Source organism: Sinocyclocheilus rhinocerous, unplaced genomic scaffold (assembly GCF_001515625.1).
Source record: "Sinocyclocheilus rhinocerous isolate Xijiao unplaced genomic scaffold, SAMN03320098_v1.1 scaffold516, whole genome shotgun sequence".
In the NCBI taxonomy this organism is placed as follows: Eukaryota; Metazoa; Chordata; class Actinopteri; order Cypriniformes; family Cyprinidae; genus Sinocyclocheilus; species Sinocyclocheilus rhinocerous.
In genome coordinates this window covers 179,022-204,997 of record NW_015660501.1, presented here as the reverse complement: position 1 = coordinate 204,997, position 25,976 = coordinate 179,022, and the positions used below count along the sequence as shown (strand labels likewise).

General features: G+C 33.9%; 3 protein-coding genes across 7 annotated transcripts in view; all 3 read right to left on the bottom strand.

Annotated features, from left to right (window-relative positions):
- Positions 1 to 813, bottom strand: part of pdlim5a (PDZ and LIM domain 5a) — a 59,173-nt gene extending 58,360 nt beyond the window's left edge. For all 4 annotated transcript variants that reach the window (XM_016534353.1, XM_016534354.1, XM_016534355.1 and 1 more), the window contains exon 1: positions 738 to 813. The gene's annotated coding sequence lies outside the window, so the exon portion shown is untranslated. The remainder of the gene's footprint in view (positions 1 to 737) is intronic.
- A 6,699-nt stretch (positions 814 to 7,512) lies between these two features.
- Positions 7,513 to 17,656, bottom strand: opn4xb (opsin 4xb). 2 transcript variants are annotated; one of them, XM_016534348.1, is made up of 9 exons: positions 17,397 to 17,656; positions 14,536 to 14,669; positions 13,967 to 14,170; positions 12,408 to 12,579; positions 12,170 to 12,325; positions 10,195 to 10,302; positions 9,298 to 9,472; positions 8,958 to 9,074; positions 7,513 to 8,044 (listed from the first exon to the last, which is right to left on the bottom strand). In XM_016534348.1, exons 1-9 carry the CDS (start codon positions 17,528 to 17,530, stop codon positions 7,727 to 7,729), a joined length of 1,518 nt encoding a protein of 505 aa, XP_016389834.1. In that variant the 5' UTR covers positions 17,531 to 17,656; the 3' UTR covers positions 7,513 to 7,726. The 2 variants fall into 2 exon arrangements, 1 of the variants encoding a protein (XP_016389834.1); XR_001638099.1 differs by having other exon boundaries at positions 7,968 to 8,044; positions 8,958 to 9,081.
- A 7,296-nt stretch (positions 17,657 to 24,952) lies between these two features.
- egflam (EGF-like, fibronectin type III and laminin G domains) overlaps positions 24,953 to 25,976 on the bottom strand; it is a 22,328-nt gene continuing 21,304 nt past the window's right edge. The window contains exon 22 of the mRNA XM_016534345.1: positions 24,953 to 25,104. Within this exon, the coding sequence (XP_016389831.1) occupies positions 24,953 to 25,104 (152 nt within the window). The remainder of the gene's footprint in view (positions 25,105 to 25,976) is intronic.

Below are 25,976 nucleotides of genomic sequence, written 5' to 3'. Positions count from 1 at the left end.
TGGTTGCTAAGGTGTTCTGATGGTTGCTAGGGCGATGCTAAGTGGTTGCTAACCGGCAAATGCACCCACCCAATAGCCATTTGGATGGGGAAAAACAACATTAACCAATAATTTTCCACAATCCAACTAAACATTTCCCATTCTTCTTTACTCTGAAATGCACTACTGTTCAAAAGTTTGGGGTCGATAAGATTTTTTTTTTTTTTGAAAGAAGTCTGCATTTATTTTGATTAAAAAAGAAAAAAAAACAGTAATATTAGGAGATATTATTACAATTTAAAATAACTGTTTTATATTTTAATATATTTTAACATGTAATTTATTCCGGAGATGCAAAGCTAAATTTTCAGCATCATTACTCCAGTCGTCAGTATCACATGATCCTTCAGAAATCATTCTAATATGCTTATTTGCATTAGCATTTATTATTATTATCATGGTTGAAAACAGTCATGCTGCTTAATATTTTTGTGGAAACTGTAAAGTTCAAAAGAACAGCACTAATTTGAAATAAAACTTTTTTAACATCATAAATGTCTTTACTGTCACTTTTGATCAATTCATTGTATCCTAACTGAATAAAAGCATTAATTTCTTTAAAAGAAAAACAAACTTTTGAACAGTACTGTATTGTAATACAACAAACTGTCAAATAATACAATATGCATAAGTTAACATGCATTTAACAAAGCTAAAGTGAAGTAATCATTCTGCATATGTTAATCAGACAAATTTACCTTCAAAAAGCAACAATCTTGACAAAAAGAAACACAAACTCCTTTGCAATGCAGGTCTAAAGGTCCAACACCAAATGATCCACACAGACAGCAGATTGCCCATTTATACCCATCCATCAGAGGGCGTGTGTGTATTTTGGGGGTTGGGATGGGGGTGCTAGGCTTACACGCTAATATTTAGGGAACAGACCCTAGACGTGCTGCCAAATATTAAGGAGGAACCATCATAAAGCCACCAGAACCTAAAACAAAGGTCCTGAGATTAGACGATTAGGATCAGACGCTGGAATGTTCCACGGGTCAGATGTGTCCCGTCATCGGCACATTTCAAGAGGGAATGCTTTAGCCTGCCAGTATCTCTGTCTACTGTGTCTACTGCTCATATTGTCCAATAATTCGTCATGGGAAAAGAGTAAGACTGCTGTAAACACTGGAATACAGATGAGATTCACATGTGATCCATGCTGTCATCACGCATTATGCAGAATGTTTATATTATGTTGTAATTATCTAATAATGTTTATATTATGTTGTACTGTACTATGTTGATCATGCCTGGGTACTGTTGCACTGCAATTTTCCATTTGGTATAAATTGGATGGATGGATGGTTTAAAATATGATAGAGAAATGGATGGATGGATGGATGGATGGTTGGATAGATGGATGGAAAGATGATAGAATAATGGATGGATGGATGGATGGATAGATGGACGGATGGAAAGATGAAAGAGGAATGGAAGGATGGATGGATGGATGGATAGAAGAAAGAGGAATGGAAGGATGGATGGATGGATGGATGGATAGATTGAAAGATGAAAGAGGAATGGAAGGATGGATGGATGGATAGATGGAAAGATGATAGAATAATGGATGGATGGATGGTTGGTTGGATAGATGGATGGATGGATGGATGGTTTAAAATATGATAGAGAAATGGATGGATGGATGGATGGATGGATGGTTGGATAGATGGATGGATGGAAAGATGATAGAATAATGGATGGATGGACGGATGGAAAGATGAAAGAGGAATGGAAGGATGACTGGATGGGTGGACTGAAAGATGATAGAGGAATGGATGGATGGTGGGATGGAAAGTTTGAGAGATGATAGAGGGATGGATCATCTATCTATCTATCTATCTATCTATCTATACTACAGCACATTTATTGGCATGCTGCCAGTCAGGGTGGAGAGGAAGGGGATGTGAGTTCAGAGCTGGACAATGGACAGGTGATTATTAATCATATATTAATCAAGGAAATTGTTCAGCAACAAAGTCTGAATACAATGAGAAGCCATAAGGTCAGTCCTCAGGCAGTCTGGGGATCATTCACCATCTGTGTGTGTGTGTGTGTGTGTGTGTGTGTGTGTGTGTGCGTGCGTGTGTGTGCTGAGTGAGGGGTTTGTCTGACCCAGATCTAATATCAATAGTTTAAAACTCATCACACTACATGTGTCCATCTCTCTCTCTCCACACACACACACACACATCACATACACGCATCTATTGCCACAGAAGTCCAGCAGTACACAATAAGGAAATCACATTAGTGACATATGATAAATGATCTATGCGAACACACACAATAGAGCGTTCAGAGGCACGCTGAGTGGCGGCAGTAAGTAGCTTTAGGCTTGAGTGAGAACAGCTGATACCAAAGCCAGAACAATACAAGCTGCCTGAGTGTGTGTGTGTGTGTGTGTGTGTGTGTGTGTTCATAATAGCTGTCGGATTAAGTGCTTCTCTAGTTTACAGTTTTCTCCAACAACATGCGTTATAGATCCAGTGACTCCAGTGGGAGACACAAGGAAAACAGATTGCTGCTTTGTGTTGTGTTTCTACTGGCCGCTGGTTTTAGATGATCTGATTCATTAGCATTACAAAGAGATTTAACTACATTAACCACATATAAGTTACCATTATAGTGTGTGTGTGTGTGTGTGTGTGTGAGAGAGAGAGAGAGAGACATTTTTAAATAAAAATATCTTGCACATGAACACAAAGAAACTGTCTGGCTGTATGCGACTTCACACTAATCTAATTTAATCCCAATCTGTCTGCACTAAATCATGCAATCACACCAGACTAGAAACTAATTCAGTCGTCGGATGCCTGCTGACAACACTTTCAAACCTGCAACTCTAATTGTATAGAAAAGATGTTAGGTATCATTCATGTCCGGAGCACAAACACTGTAAAACGGGTTACACACTGAAGTTAAATACTTGGAGTTCGGTTTGGAGTTTGTTCAAATCTTTATATAAGAGCAAGAGTAATAGTAATGCTTGACTTTTTAAACACTACTAATAAGTAAATCCCCAAAAGGCGCTAGTTCCTGGAACAGTGAGCAGATCTTCACAAGGACCAATCAATGTTCTACATGCTAAAAATAAATAATGAAACCGTGTCTGTGCATCTGAGCATCTGCTTGCTCTGCGTAAATGTGAAAGAGTCAGTGACCACAATGACACACACATGCAATTTCACACAAAAAAATGTAAGTATACACTAAACTGGCACATTTTATAAAGCCAAACAAACATTGCAAAGAAGCTAGAAACAGTTCATCCAGAAAGTTCAAATAAGACTTAAAATAAGTTTAAATAATAATTCTTTTTTATAAGTTCAGTTTAAAAAAAGCTAAATAAATAAAAGAACAAATATTTAATTTATGGTTTATACCAATTATAAATATGTCCAGGAAAATATGTGTAAAAAAATAAATTAAATAAAATAAAGATTTAATGTAGTCAGATTGATTTAGTCATATCAAATAATAATTTTGACTTAAAAAAAAAAAACATAAAAACAATAAACATTTTTAGGTTACCTGTACTATTCAAAAAAGATAACATCTGTATGAAAAAAAATCTGTATGAATTTAAGCACTGTACAGAAAAGATTCTGCAAAACAGCTCATTTCATATCACTAATGTATCATTAAATCACCAATATATGCACTTTTTTATATATGGTAATTTGGTGATGTTTAAATCATTTTTCTCATCTGCGCTCATCCAGAGGGGGTGAAAACAGACATCGACCCCAGCCTGAATAACATATGACGTCCCCCAATCCATATGGGGCCCCCTGAGACATCAATGAGACATTACAGCTCCTGAAGAACACTACCAAATGCTAATCGCGTTTACTGTTGATTTCAGTTTATTCTCACCATTTCACACTCAACATTTACTCCATTTGTTATGGATATTATTAAGCGACTTGTAGGCATGCCGTGTCAACACAAAGAAGAATTTTGCTAAACTTTTAAACATATTTTAAACATAAATATATGCTTGTTTAAACATGTCTAAACATATTTTACAGATAATTTTTTTTTTTTTTATTAAGCTGCATTCATTGCATGCATTCATTAATTTCATCAGTGAATATCAGTGTAGGAATATTAGTTTGGTTCAAAAAAATCATTCAAAACTCTCACGAATTAGTATAACTAAATAACCAATGTCATCATAGTTTTCTAGCTGTTGATTAAAGTAAACACACACACACACCATCATGCATCACTAGAAGACAGATAAATATAATGAAAGAAGATAAAAACCAAAGGGTTGAACTGTGTTCCCAAAATAGGGAATCGGGTTGAGACAAGTTGTCACATTTATAAAAGTACATGCTGTTCATGAGTTTTATCTGTTCTTTTGAACAAAACAATGATATGTTATTTATTTACTTTTGTTTGTTTATTTTTCAAAATTGTCTTACTGTTTACATTTTGCTGGAAAGCATTTAAGCCATTTTAAATGCAGAACGTTGCTGGGAAAATTTCTTATTGTTACTTTAGATAGTGTTTCACATTTTAAACAAACGTATTCTTCTCAAATCGGTGCCAATAAACGGCAAGTGATATAGTGACAACTTGCCCCGGTCTCCTACACACTAAAAAATATTTAACTGAAATACATTTAAATTCATTCATGATTCACGTGGCTGTGCTGCTACGACGGTTTTTAACTTTCTCCTGTCTTGCGTCACGTGATGAGCTCGCGCTTACCTGTGTGTGCAGGTCTGAAGATGAGTCGCGTGGGTCGCGTCGCGTCGCGTCTGTGCGGATGAAGCGGCGCTGCGAGGTTCATGGTCCCTCCGCAAGTGACGTCATCAAACATGGGCTGGACCTGTAGAAAAACAAATAATTACAAAGACCTTCCCGCATCCCACATAAAACCCTTTTAACTTTATATGGACGCTTATTGTATTGTGTACTACTATTATGTAGCCAATATATTGTCCAAACAATAAAGCTATGTAATAAAATAAAATATTTATACTTACATTTGAATTGATATGTTAATGTACTGAAGAAAAATCAATCAAATAAAAAATAAAATAAAATAAAAATAAAAACACTTCAGTGTATGGTTTATACCTATTATAAATAGCCTAATGTCCTGGCAAAGTTGTGAAAACATTAAAAAATAAAATATATATAAAAAAGAAAGATTAAAATAAAAACTCAAATTCAATAAATAGCTGAATTACAATTTTTTATATATTGTACTGATAAAGTTATGTAAAAAAATAAAAATGCAAAATTAATCAAATATCTGAACTCAATGTATTGTTATGAATATAATGTCTTGGCAAAATGTGTAAAACTAAAATAAAATTATAAAATAATTTAATTTAAATGTATAGTTGAATTACATTTTACACAAAATATTTAATTTATTTGATATATTGTACTGATGCAAACTAAATGAAAAAAAATTGCTTAAAAACAATTTAATATGTGGTTTATGTGAATTATATATATAATGTTCTGGCAAAGTTGTGTAACACTTAAAAATATTAATGAATATTAAAATAATAAATATTAAAATAAATAAATATTAAAATAATAACTATTCAATATATCACTGAATTTTTTATATATAAAACATTTTTATGTAAAAAGTTTATGAAATAGCAAAAATAAATAAAATAACTTAAATTCCTTGTATTATTATTCATATAATGTCCGGGCAAAATTGTGTAAAACATTAACAATTATTTAATATAGTCCAATTAAATGACAAATTAATATTTCTGAATTTAAAACAACAACAACAACAACAACAACAAAACAGTTCATTTAGATGATAGTACATGACGCATATTTTTAGATTACCTGTCAGAAATTGTTTTACAGTGTTTTAAAAGCAAAGAGCTGTGATTAAAAAAAATTAATAAAGAAATAAAAATGTTGATGTAGTAGAGAAAAGGGTGAAGGTTTACATGTGTGGGAAAAGTGATACTGCATACTGAATCACTCAGGTATGTAATGATTGATGATGAAACCCAATTAACCTCTCCTTCATCGTCTGCACAACATAGTACCTAAATCATACAGGCCCTGTCTGGCCTTCCCCTCCGCTCCATCCACAGGACCACAGCTTTTACAAAGACTGCAGACGGTTTAACGGTTGAAAACCCCATACAGACAGTCTAAAAGCATGTGCATTGATGTTAATGGGGGCTAAATAGGATGTAGTGTAAACACAGACCATGCCAATGCATAAAGAAGCTATTATTAGCATCTGTACAAAGAATGGGAATCAATAATGTACTCTAGTTCAAACTATCCTCTAGAAAAAAGCAGTGCGAGTGATTAGAGTTTATTTTATGGGCTAATGCACTCATAAAGCAACAGAGACAAATGAGGGGGCTGTTTAAAAATCAATGTGCTCTAAATACGTCAAATCTCTATGAAGCACAGGCTAGTCTTACAGATATTAAGGTACTTGACATTGAGACAATAGTTATGCTATTTACTTAAAGTCAATCAATTCTGCATTAAAGACTATCTGTGAACCATTTACACAGTGATTGCATGAGATGCGGCGTCCTCTGCTGGATGAATGATGAAAATGAAGCTCTGTGTCTTCTAGGTCGATATTTGGACATTTCCATGGTAATGCCAACAGTATATATTTCTATGAATATGATATAAATTAATTACGTGAATTTTTGTAAATTACCAATTTTTTTGTTTAAAAAAAAAAGAGAGTTACCAAAGACTTACATCATACCTATTTGTGGAAATTGCTAAGTAGTATATATACTGTATATAGACTAATTGACTAAACCACTAAGTGGGGGCTTTGGCAACAAATATTAGTTTGTAGTTATTGCCAAAAAAAAAAGTTCAACAAAGCTAAATAATACACAGAAAAAAAACTTTGGTGGTGAAATACTTTTCAAATTGCTAATAAATATCACAAAGAATCAGCAAGTAACACATTTAATTAAACGTTGAAGTTAGAAGTAGAAAGAAATAGTATTTTCCTGTAAAACATACCCCAAAAATCATTGTTATATTTACAACTTCAAAAAATCATTCAAAAAAAAAGTCTTCAATTTTGTAAGTTGCTTTAGATAAAAGCTGATGAAACAAATACATGTACTTTTTGGTCATTAAAATAAGTATTTTTTGTTAAATAAAACCTTTTTATAATGTATTGAATATATACAGATTACATTTTTTAAATTGGAAAGGAACTAAGAATTTAAAATCTAAATATTATAGTATATTAGACAGCAAGAAAAATAAACAGATTTTATTTTCTCCCACAACACTGAGCAAAAAACACCACAACATCACTTTCTTATAAAAGCTGTGTGTCAGTGTGTGTGGAAAAACTGTCCTGATCCATGAGGTTAATGTGTGCGAAGAAGGAAAGGAAGGTACAAATATATTATATTTATAATTTCGTTTGACAAAAAAATGTCAGTTGTCAATAAAAACAAATAATGATTGATAGTCATACACACACACAAAAATAAATAAATAAAAAATACCCACCTCTAAAAAGGTAATTTCTCATTTACACTGAACCAAAGCCTAAAACTTACCAAAGTTACCTCAAACTTGAATGTTATTAAGCTGCTGCAAGCACAGATGTTTCCTTCATGAAATGCACATCTAGTTAGAACATGAGTTTATTTAACAGTCTCACAGTCTCAGATCAGTGCTGGTTGGTTCATGCGAGAAATCTCTCCGTAGTCTCCAGTAGCTCTGCTGGGCAGTTTATGTTTGTGTGGTCAAACATTATATCCTGACAGTGAGAGCCAGACCTTTCTTCTCTTACTGTATCTCTCATGTTGCTCTCTGAAGCTGGACTGATGACGATTGTGGGAGCATCCGGGGAGCAACTAGGGTTAAATGAGAGGTCAGAGGTCATATCGGCACTCCCGCTCTTCTTAGTGTAAACGACCGTAGGTGCTGTTGCCATGGCGAGGGAACCGGAGATGAGATCTCGCTCGCATAGACTGAACGACTCTCTCATCTGTACTGAAGGCTACAGAACACAAACACACTTGGTGATTGGTTGAATGACTGAATATGTACATTCTTCCTGTACATTCATTTGGAACTCTATTTAAAGGAATAGTTCACCCAAAATTGAAAAAATATTGAAAATATACTCACCCTCAAGACATCCAAGATGTAGATGGTTTTGTTTCTTCATTGTAACATATTTGGAGAAATGTAGCATTACATCACTTGCTCAGCAATGGATCCTCTGCAGTGAATGGGTGCCGTCAGAATGAGAGTCCAAACAGCTGATAAAAACATCACAATAATCCACAAGTAATCCACACCACTCCAGTCCAGCAGTTAATGTCTTGTGAAGAAAAAAGCTCAATGTTTGTCATAAAATGAGTCTTAAAATGAGTCCTCTATCCATAATTTTGCTTTGACTAGGAAAAAAGTCATCTCATCTTAATCAGGAGAGAACTATGCACAGATCAAGCACTGTTTACTTGCGAAAACAGTTATAAACAAACATATTGGTGGATTTAGATGTGAGAGGACAACAGGGGATGGACTTTTTCAGGAGTTATTATGGATCATGAACTCGTATTTTGGCCAGAAGAGATGATGTAAAGTAAAAATGCCTTTATGAAGGATTTGTTTCTTACAAACACGCCGCTTTTCACTTCACAATATGTTAACTGATGGACTGGGGTGGTGTGGACTACTTGTGGATTATTGTGATGTTTTTATCAGCTGTTTGGACTCTCATTCTGACGGCACCCATTCACTGCAGAGGATCCATTGCTGAGCAATAATGCTACATTTCTCCAAATCTGTTCCCATGAATAAACAAACTCATCTAGATCTTGGATGCCCTGCATGAGGGCAAGTACATTTTCAGCCAATTTTTAAGTAAAATATTAATCTTTCAGTGTCAGTGAATTAAACCTCACCTTCTCTATCAGCAGCGAGGAGCATTTGAGGATCCGCTGTCTAGAAGAGTCTCTAAATGACACTTTAGACAAGTTGCGCCTGTTCTCCATCAGGTCCAGCTCCACTTCTCCCATTACCTGCAATCTCACACACACACACACACACACTCTAAAATATAGACCCATAATGAACCAGCACCATATTCAGCAACTGAAAGTGTTTGATAATAGCGGTGTTATTGAGATAAAGTGAGCAGTATTCAGCTGGTCATGTGATCTCAATATTTTAGACCCAGGATATGAATGGAGTTTCATCTGAGTTGTAGAAACTCAAGCCTACAGATGGACCTTTCTGCCGTACCATAGCACTGGAGCCGCTGGTCAAGGTTGTGTGGAGTTTGTTCTTGGAGACTGATGACTGTCTGCTGACACTGTTGTCCTGGAATGAGGCGTCGCTATTGGTGGAGGAGGTGAGACAGTCCTTCTGAACACGAGACAGGCAGGACAAACCTGGGACCTTCTCAGCTAATGTGGCTCTGCAGAGAGACAGATGAGCAAATGTCAATGCTGTGAAATTGTCTTCCTATACAATTAGCTTTTTGATTATTTCATTTATTATTTTATTTATGATTTTTAAGTCATTTTTTTATTATTCTATAGAGAAAGCAACTTTTTGCTATATATACAATTTTATTAAAAACGGTCCAAAGAACATAATTTGTAGAATGATAGAAATCTTTTTCTATCATTCGGACTTTTGAAAAAGCAAAGGTATTAAAAAAAAACATAGCCCCAAACTTTGAAACATTATACATGATACTTTTGAACATTATATATTATACTTTTGAAAATTATATATAATATACTTTTAAACATTATATACATATTTTTGAACATTATATGTTTGAACATTGTTGAAAAATATGTATTATGCGCCATACATTTTTAAATGCATTTTAAGTTATTCATCATTTTAAATAAAAAAAAAAACATTTTAGTTCACATAAATGTGACCAATGTTTTTAAAACGGCATATATAAAAATTATACAAGAATTTTAAAACCTATATATAATAAATATTAATTATTACAATGTTTTTACAATTGGTTGAACCCATGCATATATATATATACATATATACAGTATATAAAGCAAAGCAAAGTTAACTTTCTGCTAACCATTTGTATTTATTTTTTGATCATATATTTTACATAAAGTGTGCATGATTGTGTATTTGTTTGTTTTATGATCTTTTTACCTGTATTTGGTGTGAACTATGGCATATATGAAAGGGTTGTAGATGGCAGATGATTTGGCGATGACCGCCGGCAGTGTTTTAGAGTAGGGCGTGAGGATGTTTGCATGCCTGAGAAACAAAAGGAAAAAACAGTTACTTTTGAATGCATGTAGGTCATTCAAAAAATTCAAGTGCAGTGCTGAAAAGAGAGAAAGAGCTTACAATGTTTAATAATCACTTCCTACTTCTCACAGCTGTGCTGAGCTTAACTACTATAGAGGTCCACACAAACACACACTTATAAGACAAAAGTACAGCGAAAAGTGCCAGATAAACAGTAATCAGGGGATTTGTAGATTACAGACACTGTAACACTACTGATATATAAAGATCACTGCAAACTATATATAGCATATAGTACACTGATTAAATGCATCTTATTCCATTAATGCTTGTTTGTCCTTTATAAATATTTTAATCAACATTTCATATTTTTGTGTCCTCTAGAATTCTGGTATCCGAAGGGATCACTAATAACAATAATGGTGACTCGAAACTATTAACCAATAACTTCAACACTAAACTGAGCTAAAATCTCTATTAATTCTGAATAAAAAACTTTTTGAACAGTAAGTTCCCACTGTGACAACTTACCCCATATAGTGTGACAATGTATCCTGTTTTAAGTTCAACATCTGTTAAATGAACTCGAAACTTTTTTACAGGCAATAACTGTGGAAATGTTCAATATTTACTTTTTTTTTTTTTGTAGTCAGTACTTAGTTATACAGAAACACAGGATACAGAAAAACCTGCATTACTAACCCAATATTATATTGCAAACACAACATATAGGATTTGTTAGGAACAGTATACTTTCAAATTTAGGGCAAATACTGTATTTAATTTTTTCTCAGTCAAATGTATCTCTTTAATCTCAGAAGAAAGACCAAGTCATGCCTAGAGTTTAGAAAACAACAGAGCAGCACAGTGAACACAGTGCTTACACAAGTGAGCTGTTGTTTGGCTCTCATCACATGGCCATTAAATCAGTACGAGGCCATAATTTTACAACCCCGTATGGTTGCATGTGACAATAATACTGATATTTAAGAATAATGCATGTAGTCACAGTATTTGTTGTACACTACCATTTAAAATTTTGGGGTTGTGAGAATGTTTAATGTTGTTGAAAGAAGTCTCTTTTGCTCACCAAGGCTGCATTTATTTGTAAAAACAGTTATATTTTTAAAATACTATTGCAGTTTAAAATAGCTGTTTTCTTTTAGAATACATTCTAAAATGTAATTTATTCCTGTGATGCAAAGCTGAATTTTCAGCATCATTACTCCAGTCTTCATTGTCACATGATCCTTTTAAAAACATTCTACACTTTAAAAACAAGTGTTTGGGCTCAACAAAAACATTTTGCATCAATAACAACTTGTAATGAAATTACAAACTTGTTAGAGGAACATAATTTGTAGCATAAACAATTTTTTAGGCTGATAACAAAACAAAACAAAAAAAACTTATTTCAATATAATTGAGTGATGGCCCTGGAACCAATTATTCTTATCTATTTTTTGTATCTATTAATCTTATCTATTATCTTTTTTTAAGTAAAATCAAGAAATATCATTAAAATTTTCATTTAAATTACATTCGATATTAAGTTTATGTAACCAAAAGTAAAAAAAAGAGATCTTTCAGTTTAAATTACACTCGATAAGTTGATGTAAACAAAATAAAAATAAAAAAACAATTACCACAAAAATTTCCATTTAAATTTCACACAATATTAAACCTTTGAACAGTAGAGTATCATTCATGCATGTAGTACATACTTAGGGTTACAAGCTTAAATCACTAATCCTAAGTATGAGCAATATATTTAGTAATGCTTTCTAAGCTTATATTAAGAACACATGAATATGAGGACCCCAGAAATGTATAAATACACATTTCTGTAAATGTGTAGATGCTCAGCACTCACCCTGCCCAGGCGATGAGGGTGACGCACGCGTAGGGAGACCAGGACAGCACATACACCACTATGACCACAGCCGCTATTTTGGCCAGTTTCCATTCACTCCTCATGGACTGCTGCTTCACAAAGCTGGACTTCTGAGAGCTCAGCCGCTCTAGATCTCTAAACACACACACACACATATGGACATAAATGCTTTTCAGTGAACACTCTTCGAACTCAAGATGCCTCAGCGAGCTCAGACCTGCTGGCCTTTCGTACGGAGAGGAACATGAACAGATAACAGTAGAGGATGATGGCCAGAGGGATGAAGAAGACAAAACAGCACAGCATCATGGTGTAACTCTTGTTGGCGGGAGACGGAGAGGCGTAGTCCCACGTGCAGGATGTCATCAGACCTTCAGGGATGTAGGAACCTGCAAGAGCATTTAAAGATACATCATATATTTCATCAGTAGGGTATAATGGAGCTAAAGTCACATCTTAAAGGGATAGTTCACCCAAAAATTCATTCTGTCATCATTTACTCACCCTCAAGTTGTTCCAAACCTGAATGAATTGTTGAAACAATGTTGGTTACACAGTATTTTTTTCCCCATATGGAAGTCAATGGCTACCAGCAGCTGTTTGGTTACCAACATTCTTCAAAATATCTTCTTTTGTGTTCAGCAGAAGAAAGAAACTCAGACAGGTTTGGAACAACTTGAGGGTGAGTAAATGATGAGAGCATTTTTATTTCTGGGTGAACTATCCCTTTTAGAAAAATGTGTTTTTTTCTACTCCCATAATGTATGATTGCTGAAAAAAAAAGTTTTTATTGAACATTGATGGAGCAAAACATTTTATAGGAAAATAAATTATAAAAGTTGCTTTGTGTTAAAAAAAAAAATCTCACAAAGATGATAAGGGGGACATTTGTTATAGAAGCTTAATTTAGCCACAGAATAAAACTATTAGAAAATGTAATTGCTATGTTTTATCTCAAAATTCTGAGAATAATCAAATAATTTTTCTTGCAATTTCAAGTTCATATCTCACAATTCTGACTTTTTTTCTCAGAATTTTGAGTTCACATCTAACAATAACAACTTGCAATTCTGAGAAAAAAATGTTGATTTGTGAGATCAGAACTCACTATTGCGAGAAAAAAAATTTAAGATAAAAAGTTGCAGTTAGCTTTTTTATATTTTTATTCCTTGGCTGAAATATGCTTCCACACTTAGATAAAGTGTTTGGCATAATATCTGGATAAAATAAAGATAATAGTTAATAATTAAAAGTTTTTATAACATTTTTTTTATTTTATTTTTTTATTATTATTTTAAAAGATTCTGAAAGCTTTGAAGAAGATCCCATAATAATCGCATATGTCTGTTACAATAGTAACAATAAATATGAGATTAATTATAAAAAAATAAAATTAGATCAATTTAGCAGAGAATCAGCTTTGCATTGCTGTCCATGATTGTGTCAGGGATCAGCCAGATTTCCATGTGCATAGTGAAACAAGGAAAGTGCTGTGGTAAGTTTTTGTGCTTATCTGGTGGTTTAGAGGAGAATAAAATCAAATGCGCCTTTTACCCCAATACACTTTCAGTCCTGTTGGAGTCTACATATGGTGGGGTTTGAACCAGCAGCTATTCGGTGACCAGCCCTAAGCTTTAATCATTATGCCACAGCACGCTATCTCATTACTATGCACAAAAACTGGCATACCTTTATTTTCTTTATTATAACCTGAAAATGACACCTACTTCTTCATTATATTCGAACATTTAAAGTCTAAATTTAATGATATCTTACTCCAGCCAATCAGAGGTGCCAGACTCCAGGCCAGTGAGTAGAGCCAGATGCAGAGGATGGCCAGAGAGGTTCTGCGCTTGGAGTTCCACTGGATGGTCTGCAGCGGTTTAGTGATGACCACGTATCGATCGATAGAGATGGCCAACAGGTTTATCATCGAGGTGATGCCAAACAGCGCGCCACAGAATGCATATATTTTACATCCTGAAGATACGAAAAGAATATTTAGAGAATATAGTGTTTATAGTAAATTTTCCAAAGGTTACTCTAGAATATAACATACATTTAAGCCATGAAATTCATTTGAGTGAAAATTTTGATAGTGTGATAAAAGTCTTAGTATGATTTTTTTTAATCCATTCTATGTGACTTTTATTTGTTCCACATTTTTCAAAATCTTAAAAATGTCTAGAATATAACATACATTTAAGCCATGAAATTCATTTGAGTGAAAATTTTGATAGTGTGATAAAAGTCTTAGTATGATTTTTTTTTTAATCCATTCTATGTGACTTTTATTTGTTCCACATTTTTCAAAATCTTAAAAATTTATTTAAAAAGATTGTTACCGAGTTCCCCAAACATCCACTCCTTAAACAGGCAGCTGATGAAGAACATTGGAGATTGTGTGATGGCCATGAGGAAATCACTGACCGCCAGGTTCACTATGAAATAATTTGGCAGGCTCCGCAACTTTTTATTACTGCACAAAAATATTAAGATCAAGTTATATTCATTCCATTGTTAAAACAGAAAGAGTACAGTTTATGAACAATGAATTTCAGGTTTTGCTTCTATTTATATGACCTTCTTTTTGCTGCGAAAGACAAAAGATATTTAGAAGATATTTTTGTTGGTAACCAAACCGTTTAGGTTCCAATTGACTCCCATTATATGGACAAAAAGTACAGTGGGAGTCAATGTGAACTGAAACTATTTAGTTACCCAAAAATATCTTCAAGTGACCTTATTTTAATTGTTTTGTTTTTTTGATGAACTATCCTATAAAAGCTTGTTTCCACTATTATATTCAAATTCAGATTTTTTTTCCTCAAAATTGTGAGTTTACAACTTTTTTTTTCTGCCAGGGAATTAAAAAAAGGTTTTGTGACTTTTTGCAACTTTTCATCTCACATGACTTTTTTTCTCGTAACTGCGAGTTTATATCTCTCGACTGCAAGTTATACATCTCACTATTCTGACTTTTTTCTCTGAATTTTGAGTTTATATCTCACGATTCTGTCTTTTTGTTTACGCCACAGAATTAAAAATAAAAAGGCAATTCCGACTTTTTATCTCACAATTCTGAATTGATATAAAAAAAGTGAGAATTGTGAGATGTAAACTCAGAATTGCGAGAAAAACGCCAGAATTTTGAGACACAAAGTTGCAATTACCGTTTTATTCTATTTTTTTTTTCTCATGGTAGAAACAAGCTTCCATAACTATCCTTTCAATTGCATTTAAATGCAAATATATAGATTTTATTACACACATAGAACGATTATATCCCTGCTAATCTTTGTTAACTTGTTTCATTGTAAATGCATTAAATGTAGGTGAGAAGCAAATAAGAGTTATTTGTCAAAGCTGATATCAAACAGATCAAATGTCCCCATTGCAGTTCTTTCCACTGATGTACTGCAGTTCTAGGGATTCCCAACATTCCTGGAATAGCAGTCAATTCCTTCCACTCTACAGAAGCCCATGATTTCAATAATTGCATCCATTTATGGAAATGCATCAACCTTGTTATTTATATCTCATTCACAATTTTCCCAATTTCATTGGCCTAAAACTGGCCTATTTTGAATGCAAAGGAAAAACAATTATGGAAAATGAGGATTAGGGCCTCCAGTGACCTGCAGGGTTTTCTGTGTGAGTAACATTAATCTGAGCAAACGGGGATAATAAAAAAGGAAAGAGAAGCTTTTTACTAGTATTTGACTGCCTTGCTCTAGTTTTACCGCACTGACCCAATTTACTAAAACAATTAGTCAATAACATATTCGAGACTTGCAAGGATTATCCCACAGCTTTAAAAATGAAACAAGGCTATTTCAGATTTCTAAATAAATGAAAGCATGTCTACCCCAACAAAACAGAACTAGATAAGGTAACAAGGAAAAAATGCTGGAGAGTGTTCATAAGATTATTTTATTAAATATTATTTTTAATTTGATTTAATATATTATAATTTTAAATATTATTTCAATACTATTAAATATATATATACCAGATCAATACTTAATGAATATCCATACATCAAGGTGTAAGTGACATTAAATATTTTTTAAAAGTTGACATTGTGACATATCAACTATCTACTGAAAATAAAACTGATCTACTCACATTTTAAACAGCATTTTGCTAAATCTTTTGTAATTATAATGCATGCAGCTTTAATTCCCTCATATTAATATATTTGCACTTTTTACAAGCCTGAATGTACAAGTGAAGCAAAAAGGTGATTAACCCCTTAGCTGTCAAAGATCGGCGAAACATTGTTGCAGTGACAAAAATTTAGTAATTTATGTCAGGAGTGCAAAATAATAAATCCGTATGTGTCATATTTGGAATAGAAATATTCATGCGTATGTGTCATATTTGGAATAGAAATATTCATATTCACGCATTCATATTCAGTCACGTCTGCAGCGGTGTATTTGTGTTCACATAGCTTCACTGAACAGAGGGAGAACAATAGAATCATGAATGGGGCAGTTTGCCGGGCCAGACATGAGGCGACAGCATGCAGGAGAGCTTACAGAGGGCCATAAATCAATTTTATTAGCCTTCTCTAAAAACACACATGACATGGTCTTAGAAAATGTTTCATAAAATTCACAGTTTTAGAGATTATGTCCTGAAATTTGAAATGAAGCATTAGTAGACTTGTGGCTTTAGCTTCATTGTGTTTCTAAAAGCATTTACCACAGCAACATGTTTTTTTATACATTTAAAAAAAAAAATTGTTTTTATGTTTGAGCTACAGTCTGAGTAATTCTGATTCTTGAACAGTAAACTTTAAAGTGTCAGCTTTGCGAACATATGTTGATTATGTATCTAGTCAGAAAGACTCATGAGCAGCAACCTTTTTATTTTGGGTATTTCATTTGTGTCTCCATGCCGAAAATGGGGGGTGACAGCAAAGGGGTTAAAATTGCGAAAGTACAAACATTTTCATTTTAACCTAATTATATCTTACACCATATACAGTTTTTCCGCTTTACACTTTAAGCATCAACTACTCAAATATACATGAAAGTTTATGAATCAAAGTTCTATTAAGCATTGTATAATTTAATAATGTTTGATAATTAATTAAACGCATCATAAAGTGCTAACTAATAAAACACCAAACTTTCTGAGATAAGCTAAGAGATTTGGTTTCAGTTCTTCAACTCAACAAACAACTAAGCGTTCATACCTATAGAAGGCGAACATGACCAAAGCGTTGCCCGTGACTCCTAAAGTGCCGATGATGAGGATGAGGAAGGCGATGATGTAATGCACATGATCCGGGATGTCCAGTCTTTTGTAGATCTGCCGTTGAGGCTCCATCACCAAACTGAAGATACAGCAACAAACACTGAAGAACGACACTTCAACAAATCAAACCTGAGCACAGACTCAGTCATGGTCTCTGTCTTCTGTTTCCTCTCAGTCTGTCTCTGCTCAGAGTAAGGGAGAGTTTAGTTAAACACTATCAGTAATGGACACACTGCGACCTACTTGTCATGTCACATGACACACCCCTCGCTCCAGCATCTGTCCCACCCAAGCTTTTGTGTGTCTTCAGAGCGATCCCACGCTCATCTCACACACACACACACACACACACACACACACACACAACACACAACAAGCAGCAGGTTATATGAAAAGTGAACAGTTGGTGGTTATTTCACATTCTCTCCTCTTTGAACATGACTAGAAGAAGAGAAGAACAAGATGAGATGAGACTAAAGTTGAAATGAGAGCATGTGTCAGATAGATTACAGTGCTTTACCTCTTTCATCACTATGTCTGTAATGGATGTGAGGGTCAGAGGGAGATTCAGAATGAGAGAGAGCGAATGGGTGTTTGAACATGTACAGCCGCAGTGATTTAAGTTCCTCTGAGCTCTTCAGAAATGTCACAGAGCAACCTGAACACAGCCAAATGTACCAAGTGTTATTTTAGCATACTATTACAGTATTTACTAATATTTTTATATTTTCAGTAATCTTATGTGCTTTTGTCATTTGTATTAGTTATTTTATAATTCTATTTCACTTTTCATTTTAGTACATCAAGTTAAACTTATTTCGGTTGCTAAAAAAATAGTTTTTCGTTTCAGTTAACATAAAAAGAATGCAATCTACAGTGCATTTGTAAGTCTCATCTAGTTGTCCTGGTCTCCGCTGTCTTTCAGGGCTGTAGAGGTCCTCTCTAGGTGCTGATCCACCATCTGGTCTGAATACGTACTGGATCCGGGTGACTGCAGTGACCATCTGATCTGGATACAGACTGGATCTGGTGGGTTGTTTCAGGGTTGGCATCATCTGAGGTCCTCTGAGGGGTTGGCATCATCTCTTCTCAGGTGTTCTGGATCCAGACAATCCATTTGTAAATAGGCTTGTGTCTTCACCACTCAAAAATACAAAACAAATAAATAATATATTAAATAAATAATAAGCTTGACTTCATAGATTTTATTTGACAAATTCAAAGCTTTGCTAAAAACATTAGCAGATTCTTTTTTTTTAAATAATTCTATTTAGCTTAATTCATTTTTTATTTCAGTTTTCGTTTCTAGTTTTCTTCAAAATGTTCTAAGTTTACTTTTTCATCTAATATTAATATTTTATTTCAGCTTTATTTCAACCTCAGAACATGTTTTTTTAATAGTTTTAGTTAACAACACTGCAATCCACAATGCATTTCTGAACAGGCTTCCTTTCATCCATATCTGAAAATGCAAATATGTGAGAAAACATATGAATTTGTATGATATAAGTCGTACAAAAACATACAATTTTTGGAAAAAACTGTAAGCAAGGAGGTCCACCACTAAACCTAACTGTCAGTGGGGAGTAAGAAGATTTTACAAAAATATACAAATAAAATAATTTGCCTAATTTTTAAATATTGGCAAAATATTGGCAAATGTTGGCAAAAACACATTTTAAATGGTGGTTTCCACTCAGTAACATGAAGCACTTTGAGTAAATTCACTGTCCTCAGGGATAGTATACATACAGTGTAGCTTTATACTTTTTTACCACTTTTAATTTATTCATTTTAATTTATTCATAGTCAAGCATCACTTTTACTAGTACTTGAACTTAGTATTAGTGATTTGAACTTACTTATCAACCATTTATGAAGTCTGTTCTATAGCATGCAGTGTGTTGCTGCATCCAAAATCACATAATTCTCTACTGCACACTGTAAAAAATTACCGTGAATTTAATGGTAAAAGACTGTAAAAATGCTACAGTAAAAACCTGTTAAATGGTTAACGGTAAATTCCCCTACTATATACGGTGAAAAAATGTATTGGACATTACATGTAATTTTACGGTAGTATACCGTTTTTGGAAGTGAAAAATACTTTACAGTGAATAACCGTAAATTGACATTCCCAGAATTCCCTGCGTTACATTTAAAATGTAATGTTTTTTGTTGTTGAAATAACTGTTTCTTCTTAGTTTTTTCTTATCAGTTTTGTATATTGTAAATTCCCCTACTATATACGGTGAAAAACTGTATTGGACATTACATGTATTGGACATTAATTTTATGGTAGTATACCGTTTTTGGAAGTGGAAAAGACCGTACAATTTACAGTGATTAACCGTAAATTGACATTCCCAGAATTCCCTGCTTTACATTTCAAATTTGATGTTTTTTTGTTGAAATAACTGTTTCTTCTTAGTTTTTTCTTATCAGTTTTGTATATTAGGGTTGTGTGTTGCACCTAATGTTGTTAAATGAATGTTTATTGCATTATGTATCGTGTGTCACCATGATGGTGTTTGGTGTTTGTGTGAATGACACTGTGCACCTTCTATATATGTTATTATTTAAAAGCTGCTTGTGATGGGCTTTGGTTCATCATGTGACTTTCTCATCACCACCTGCATTTGGTGGTTATCAGTGTATTACAAAGGTACAAAACAGATTTCAGTACTTCAATAGGTTGGTATATTAACATTATATCAGTTAATGAAATTACAGTTTTTAACGGTAAATTTAAGTTAAAACCGTAAAACCTAAAATGTTGCTACCGTATTTTTACGGTAAAATTCTGGCAACCACAGCTGCCGTTTTTTTACCATAAATTTTACGGAATTCTTTTTTACAGTGCAGGCAAAAAAAAAAACTGTTTGTAAAAAAAATAGTATGTCAAATTCAAAGTATTCATAAAAAAGTTTCAGGTAACTTACTACTTCCAGCGAGCTTGATTTTATTGTCTGCTGTTTTCTGTTGCACATTTGGCAAATGCAAAGCTTTGCTATAACATTAGCAGAAAAGACACTTTCGACTGTGACCACCTTGTTTTATCCTACAAAAACCACTGAATAAAAAAGCTTAATGGTTCGTCCTAAGAGACCTTGTGTGTCTGTCCTCATGATCTCTCAATGCTTTAGCACCGTAATCCAGGCATCACTTCTGTTCTCTCCACGGCAGTCAACGGCTGCTGCATGTGGGATTATATCTCTCTCCATAATCCTACATCTTAGCTAAAACCTCACTGACAATAACAGCATTACTCTAATTCAGCCTATATGACAAGCGTGCTCACAGTAACACAACAGCCTCCAGCAGATTACATTATAGATCAAGGAATCAATCTAACTAACCTGGAACATAAGAGGTTCTCACCCCTAATCTGAGAGATGAGGTCTGCAGGAGCATAACTCGCATAATTTAGAAATAAAGGTGATTAATAGAGATGAGTGTACACCGTTCAAAAGTTTGGGGTCTGTAAGACTTTTTTTTAAGAAATTCATACTTTTATTCAGCAAGGATGCATTCAATTGATCGAAAGTGACAGTAAAGACATTTACAATGTTTAACAAAAATGTCTAATAAATGCTGCTCTTTTGAACTTTCTATTCATCAAAGATACCTAGAAAAAAAAAGTATCATGGTTTCCACAAAAATATTCGGCAGCACAAATGTTTTCAACAGTGATGATGAACATAAATGTTTCTTGAACAGCAGATCAGCATATTAGAATGATTTCTGAAGGATCATGTGACACTGAAGACTGGAGTAATGATACTGAAAATTCAGCTTTGATCACAAGAATAAATTGCATTTTAAAATATACTCAAATAGAGATCAGTGCTTTTAAATCGTAATAATATTCTTAAGCACAATATTGCTGTTTTTTTTACTATATATTAAGCAAATAAATGCAGCCTTGGTAAACAAGAGACTTATTTTAAAAACTTACTGACCTAAGTAAAAGAACAGTAGTGAGTGTGTGTGTGTGTGTGTGTGTGTTTTTGTGACAAATGAGGACATAAATGTGTATAATGACATGGGTATGACAGGTATTACAAGGAGAAGGTGACTTTTCAGGACATTACCCCATGTCCCCACTTTTCAAAACGCTTATAAATCACACAGAATGGAGTGTATTGAAAATCTGAAATAGCACAAAGTTTCCTGTGAGGGGTAGGTTTAGGAGTAGGGTTGGTGTAGGGCAATAGAATATACGGTCTGTACAGTATAAAAACCATTACGCCTATGGGATGTCCCCACTTTTCACAAAAACAAACCTGTGTGTGTGTGTGTGTGTGTGTGTGTGTGTGTCCTACAGATTTACATTGAAGTAGAGACCAAGAGACTTGCGGGAAAGATCTTTTACATAGCAACCACATAGAACACCTTAACAACTGCATAGCAACACCCTAGCAACCACCCACAACATTCTCAACTCAATATAACGATTAGACTTTCGTTCAGAAAAGTGGAGAGATTTGGTGATCCTGGATCCAGCGTGACACACAAAAACAGTCTGACATTTCTATAGGACAGCTGCATGCGTATAGGCCAACATAAGCCTCTTTAGCCTGTCTTGAACAAATCATCCCTCTGTAGCATTTTGCATTAATGTAACAATGGTATGAAATTAAATGTCTGTTTAATCAAGAGAATGTTTTGCAATGTCGTGCACAAATAGCATTACATCATATAAAGACTATGAATGTTAGGTTGAAATGTGATTTCAACCCATGCAAAAGACAGAAGCAGATAGAGGAAAGTGACAAATCGAGTCTAAGGTGCAAAAATAAATCATTATTTAGAAAAGCCAATTGCATACAGAAAATAAGCTTTCACTTGGATTGTCATTTACATAGTCAATTTGCAATTAAATCACAATCTTTTTTTCTTTCTTCTTGGTCTTCAGGGATAGACAGATTTTCTTGGAAAGCATTGCGTTTGCATGGAAATAAATTACGAGTTTGTAAATTCTCTGACTCCACATGACTGGCGATCTATTCTCCAGTGAAATAAGATAACGTGTAATTTACCAAGGCTTTAAACTTTGCTATCAGAGTCATGTCGCATCTTAATCTTTTGTAGTCTTGGGATTACTCTTATTTTAGGCCAAGATGAATGGTCATGTAATTTTTTTTATCTGGAATGAATAGTTTTGATTACTTGCTGATCCCCTGTTGGGCTTCAACGTCAGCTTCATGTGGAGAAATGTGTCAACCTGGACAGAGAAAAGAAGGGAAAAAAGGGTATTTTAGGGCATTAACACATGGGCACATTGAATATCAAAGAACAGGTGTGTCATGATTACCTGAAACTGATATCAATTCAGCAGCACTTTTGTCGCTTGCTTGTTTGACAATTCTCATTTATCAGCCAGAATGCTTTCTGTCCAAGATCAAATTTGGGTTTATGCGACAGAGGATGCCTTGGATATTACAAAAAAATGTGGGGACATGAAATTTCCCTGTAATCAAATAGCCTACATCAAAATCTACTGTGACAATAGACAGTTTAATTATATTCAGTGGCTTCTCCTAGTTTTCTTAGAGATATTTAGTGCCAGTTTATCAGGAAGTGACGATTTTGTTCTCTTTGACTCGTTGGATGGAAACGGTGCTTTATTCGCAAATGTTTTGTGTGATAGGCCTATTCCAGTTTTTGCGCAGAAGTTAAATTCGCATCTTTGGATGGAAATATCCAAAGCATAACTAGCATAACAAAAAAATACCTCAATCTTCTTTGAATGGGCTTAACCTTTATTTTTCTCAGAAATCTTTTGCTGACATCTAGTGTTAAAATACGAAGAGCTTTCTGCATGAGTCAGATGATAGACAGTTAAAATGTGATTTCTTGTTTTGATTCTGTTATTGAGGGTAAAACACCTCATATGTTATCAAGCAAATAATCTAAAAAAAAACTATAAAATCAAGCAACACTTCTTATCAAATGACATAAAAGGTAAATCAAGCGAAAATTCTTATCAAATTACACTAAAGGTGAAGAACATTGAATAATATTTCTAAATATTTTACTCTAATTTTCTTACATGTTTAGGGTCATTTTGGTCGCAAATACCTATTTGAGGTTCGTCTCGCACAACGGAAACTGTTTATGGCGCCAGCGTTAGCCAAACGCTAACTAGGTTGTATTAAAGAAACAAAACAAAACATTTGGAGATATATTTGTGATATTTAAATGTATATTAAAGTGATAAATTAGCGTATTTTTATTTTGTCGACGCACCATTCGACGCTTTACAATGAATTTAAAGATACACCCGCGTAACATGAAGTGTCTGACAGTCTTTTTATTTTATGAATAAAATCAGTAAGTCACATTTTTGATGGCAAAATGATAGGCTTTTAAAACATCAAGGCAGAAAAATTAAGAGATGCATTTTTTGCAGACATCCATTAACTTACATAAACAAAAATAAAGAGCTAGAGTAGCTATAAAAGAGTCTTTGGGATTCATAAAAGTTTGTAGCTAGAAGGAAAAGAGAGGCAGAGACGTTAAAGAGAAACCTCTCATACAAAAGAAAAATCACATCACTTTGTCCTTCCACCACAAGCAGCCTAAAAACTCACAGTGCAAACATTACCTCAGAAGAGAGAGACGTTTACACGCTATTCATCACAACCAATCTTCATCTATAAAGTCATCAGTCTAAACACTAATTCAAAATTAATGGTATAAATAAAAAAAATAATTATAAATTTTTTTTCTTTGCCCTTGAAGAGAACAACACAAGACAATGCACGCCAAAGTCCATTTTTGCGTATCAATACCACGAGTTTTCGTTTTTATTTGGCGTACTATTTATACGCATTTTCATGAGACCGGGCTCCACAAGAGCACCCATCTGACTAAGGACAAGAACTGGTTGCAGAATCATACAGTAAGTGCCATAAAAAAGGGGTTGTAGATTTGAAAACATACACAGTTTGGCGTATAAATATGTTTAGTTGTGACTATCCAGTATGCTTTAAAAGATCAAATGTTGCATGATGGACAAACAACCTCTAAGCTGGTCTTGCCTTCAAATATCTACATGCCCGCTTATGAAATATTATAACATATTTACTGTGATTCAACTACTGTACATCTTTGAAAACCATTCCGTTATTACACAGACAGTGCAGAAGCTAAACAAAAACAATGCCAACTCTTGCTGTTGGTGCAGGAATTGGTGTATAATGGAAAGTTCACAAGAAAACACTTTCATCCTCATCTCACCACATATTTAATGTTGCAAGCTAAATGCTTTTCATCAGATGTAGGTTAACGATCGGGTCTTTTATTATGTTATAGCTTATTGTTGACTAACTATGATCATTTAAAAGGGTGGAATGGGGCATATATTCATTTCCTCAGCTGAGGACAGTGATGTTAGTGTTCCTGATATTGTTGTGGTTATTTTGATGTTGTTGTTCTTGGATCGCAGTTACTGATGTTTGCAATCTGTAGCTGGCGTTTTTGAGGTGTTCAGTTGGTGCAGGTGTTGATGTTCTTGCCGTCAGCTGCATCATCCACCAGAGACAGACGGTAGTCCGTGGCGAGAGTGAAATGAGAAATGCATCCCACTAAACCTCGCATGTACTGCCTGTTAGTGTGCAACGCGATCTCCTTCATCCCACCTGGAGAGACAGTGGGAAACTTTGAGATTTGAAATCAAAATCACAACCAGAACTAGACAAATACAAAAGAAGTCTCTTCTGCTCATGGGGACTGCATTTATTTGATCAAAAATACAGTAAAATAGTAATATTGTGAAAAATTATTACAATTTAAAATAACCTTTTTCTATTTGAATATATTGTAAAGTGTAATTTATTCCTGTGATGCAAAGCTGAATTTTCAGCATCATTACTCCAGTCTTCAGTGTCACATGATCCTTCAGAAATCATACTAATATGCTGATTTGCTGCTCAAGAAAAATTTGTGATTATTATCAATGTTGAAAACAGTTGTGCTGCTACATATTTGTTATGAAACCACTGATAAATTCATTTCAGGATTCTGCAATGAATCACAGCAAAACAAATCTTTTTCAATATCTTTACTGTCACTTTTAAACAATTTAACGCATTTTTGCTGAATAAAAGAATTGATTTCTTTCCATACAAACTAAACGGTAGTGTTATTTTATACTTGTATACACTATACTCTCTATACAATACTCTAAAAAACACTGGGTTAAAAACAACCCAATTTGGGTTGTTATTAACCCAAGGGCTGGGTAAATATAGGACAGAACCAATCTTGGGTTAAATTTACCCAGCAAATTGGGTTGTTTATTTAACCCAGCATAATGTGTTGATTTAACCTAGCTAATGGGTTTATTCACTTTTACTATATTACTAGCTTTTTTTTTTTTACTTCATATATTAACAGATTAATATATATAATATAATATATTATATATAATATATATAATATATTACAGATTAACTTAAAGGCAGAGTAAGCGATTTCTGGTAGCCAATGTTGATATTTGAAATCACCAAAA